This window comes from Bombus impatiens, unplaced genomic scaffold, assembly GCF_000188095.3.
Source record: "Bombus impatiens unplaced genomic scaffold, BIMP_2.2 scf_0442, whole genome shotgun sequence".
NCBI lineage: Eukaryota > Metazoa > Arthropoda > Insecta > Hymenoptera > Apidae > Bombus > Bombus impatiens.
Genome location: NT_176861.1, coordinates 44,050 through 47,593, shown reverse-complemented (window position 1 = coordinate 47,593; position 3,544 = coordinate 44,050). Strand labels below are relative to the sequence as shown.

The following is a 3,544-nucleotide window of genomic DNA, read 5'->3' as shown; positions in this document are numbered from 1 at the left end:
GCGTAATTGCGCGTGTAAACGCGACGCCGCCAACACACGCGTCCATCTTATTACTTTCAGTTCCTTTATTATCCAGATACAAAAATCGATCGGGATGACACACGTCGGTTGCACGATGTCGCGGCCGGATCGCTCGCTTTTCCTCGCACCCGTAATTTTCTAGCGTACACGAGTTCGGTCGCGCTGCCATGGTTCCACAGGAACGCGTGACTCACGACCTACATTCGTCCCGCGTGACACCTTTTGCACGCACGCCTTTAACATTTATTGCTTGTAAATAGAGAAACTCCTGGTCTCCGCGTTCTGCGGATCTCGAAATCGATTCGCGACTCGGCAACGATGCAATAAACGCTCGCGAAACCCGATCGTTCGATTCTCTTTCCCTCTGCTTCGATTTTTGCTTTTCGAGGAAATTGGAGTTGGAGGAAATTGTTGATTTATTGGACGGTTGAAATAACAAGATTGCGTAGATGAGTTTCGAGCCGACAAAGGTTTATACACGATAGCCTCGATGCGGCGTCGATTGCACGCGATGTAGGATTTCTACACGGGAATAAGAAAGGTACACTAGCGTTTAAAAGTATTTCAACGCTTATACGTTCCTTATAAATTTATCACAAATTTATCATAAATGTATAGATCGGAAAATAAGAAACGTATTAAAGATACAAGTATTACAAATTCCTTTTTTTAATTCCGACAATTCTATATTTAAAATTTCTTAAACGCGGCATACATACTTCAACTTTCATAGTCACGCCAACAATTTCTGATATTTTGTAAATTACCAAGACCCGTCGTACTATGCAACAAAGCACGAAGTAGACGTTCCAAGCGAGTCGTGCAATCTTCAGCAACCCGAAAGCAACAGTGAATTCTAACCACATCCACGGAAATATCTTCGTAGCGCTTTCTCACCATTAGCAAATTCCTACCATTCTACATTCGCTACACCCTGTATGTAATATGTATATTACAATGATCGTGGCAACGTAAAAAATCCGAAGCATGAATCAACAAAGAGGAACGAGGAAAATATTCCATCGCGACAAGCGTACCCTTCGAGTTTCGCAATCGGTTCAGCCGGTCGTCCCATCTATCCCAAGGAACAAACAACGCGCACCATTGTGTCTCTATCCTACTGAGCGTTCTTGTCGAACGCGTGCAAGGATATGTAGGTGGTTAACTGAGCGGTTGGCGGTGTATCAGGAGAGCAGACAGGTAGAAAGGGAGCGGAACAAAGCGGAACGAAGAAAGAGGTCTAAGCGAACAAACAAGAGAGGAAGGAGAGATGGGTGCGAGAGAGGACGAGGGGCGGAACGTGGAAACGAAGAGAAAGAGAGAAAGAAAGAAGGATGGTGGGGTTGGTACGAGCGACTCAAGCACGTGGAGCCTACTCCGTGTGTCTCGTTCAGTAGTGCTCTCGGTTGCCTTCGAACGATTTCGCACCGGATGTCCATCGAGCTTGTTCGACGTATCCAGCGCAGCACCTTCGGTCAAACGTAAAAAAATCGATCAAAATCATCGAGAATGTGATCCGTTCGTCGTGACTGTTACTTACACCAGACATCGTCAACGTAATCGAAGATCGAAGGCTGGTTTAGCGATGGCTTCCGTACCGAAAATTCTTCTCACGTGTGCTTTCTTTATTTTACCGACCGCCATCGCCTCCATCGAACACACGGCCAACGATCATCGCGACTTTACCAATCACAGACTCACCTGGCCGGTCTGGCCGTACCACGAGAAATTCACACGATCTCGACACGAACACGACGATAGGACTTTCCAACAACAGGGTACCGTCAACAATTGGATTCGCAACGATCTGTTCGAAAGAAGCAGTTCGACAATCGCACCACTGCAAACAACTGCGAGTGGGGTCAGACATCGCGTGGAGCAACACGTTTACGAGCAACGAACCTCGAAACCGGAGAAATTCAGCGCGGTCGCGGTTGCCGACTACACCGGCACCAGAGCCATCGCTTACGCCGGTTATCACAACAATCATCGTCACCAGCCGAGGGAAGTGGTCACACAGGGCTACCAGCATCACACGACCACTCCGGCTACTTATACCAGGCATCATCCTGGGTAAGTGAGGTCTTTGAAACTTTGCTTTTAGGCTTTTACGAGTGGTCTCGGTAGCTTCGTAGATTTACAAAAATGGATTCATTTGTCTCATACTTGTCACTGTCGGTTGATAATTGCGTTGTATCCTACGTTACTTCGTATCGTTTCAACGCGCGGGTTTGAGGAAGATCGCAGGTTTGTTAAATAAAGACGAGTACAAGCCTAAATTCTTGAAATCTGAATTCCAGTTAAAAGTTAGAAGTACGATAAGATGCGAAGAGACGATGTTACTTGCGATTCTGTATATCCAAATCCAAATTCTTTTTAAAGGATACATCGTTCGAATAAATTGTTTTTTTATTTACTATCAATCTTAAATCTGCTTTATTATCGTATCATAGGTACAAACATAAAGAGTCACTTCTTCGAGTCATATCTAAAGTATAAATATATTTTTCATGCAAACCAGCTGGAGGAGTTTTTTTTATACATTGATACACGATTAAAACAGCGAACGCAAATATCACTGCAAGAGATTTACGATTGGAGTTTAATTATTTTGCACCGTTATTCAATCCATCGACGCTAATAACAAACGGTTCATTCGAGATATCGTTTCTTTATGTCGTAACGTAACGATGTTCCAGTGATTTATAAGATCAAAAGAATCTCGCATCCAATCTATACACCGATAACGCATCGAACGATCATTTTTCATTCGCCTACTCAATAAAGCAAATTAAAAATTGAAAATTACAAATCGAGCATTCGAATGTATCTGCGAGAACATCTGTACAATCACAAGTGCCTTTGCTACTCTATATCTCTTCGTCATCCAGTTGATCAATTTATCGAGATGCGTTGCATTCGCATTAAGAGTAAATTACGTTTCATTTATACCCATACAAATTAGAAAACCGCTCTGTCCTTGCGCAACTAAGGTAAACATGTATTCGCGATTTACTGTTTCTCGATGCGGTGAAACAAGTATTTTTCTGCATTTCCTTCTGTTTCCGTGCTAAAACAGGATTAACTTGACGAATACGGACGTAAATCGAAGTCAACATAGGCCGTACGCGAGTCGTTCTTCGGACAGCGAATACCAAACAGGACGGGAAGCACATTTCATCGAATTGCGCAATAAAATGTCTGGCATAGTCCATTGTGTCGGACGAAACTAAAGTTACGCGTAAACGGTGCGCTAAATTTCCCAGTAACGTCGACCGATCGAAGGAGATCAATTTTCTCGGTCGAACCACCCACTTCCTGCTTGGAGAGGCCGACTTCACCCACCTTTTCGGCATAAAACGGAACGTTTCGCGGTATATCGCCACCCTCGAGCCTGCGAACGTAGGTGTCTTGCGTCGCAAGCCGAGTCAACGAAGAGAATCGAAGCTAAATTCGAGCGGAAAACTTTACGATCTACCGGACAAAGCGCAACTCACGCGTTTAAATGAGTCGACGAGCGCGG

The 3,544-nt window shown here is 44.3% G+C and overlaps 2 protein-coding genes across 3 annotated transcripts in view; one reads left to right on the top strand and one right to left on the bottom strand.

Moving 5' to 3' along the window:
• Positions 1-3,544, bottom strand: part of LOC100750198 — a 56,216-nt gene that overhangs the window by 18,516 nt on the left and 34,156 nt on the right. The window lies entirely within an intron of this gene.
• LOC100750079 overlaps positions 26-3,544 on the top strand; it is a 29,938-nt gene continuing 26,419 nt past the window's right edge. Inside the window, exon 1 of the mRNA XM_003490431.4 lies at positions 26-2,094. Coding sequence (XP_003490479.2) covers positions 1,292-2,094 — 803 coding nt within the window. The 5' untranslated portion in view covers positions 26-1,291. The remainder of the gene's footprint in view (positions 2,095-3,544) is intronic.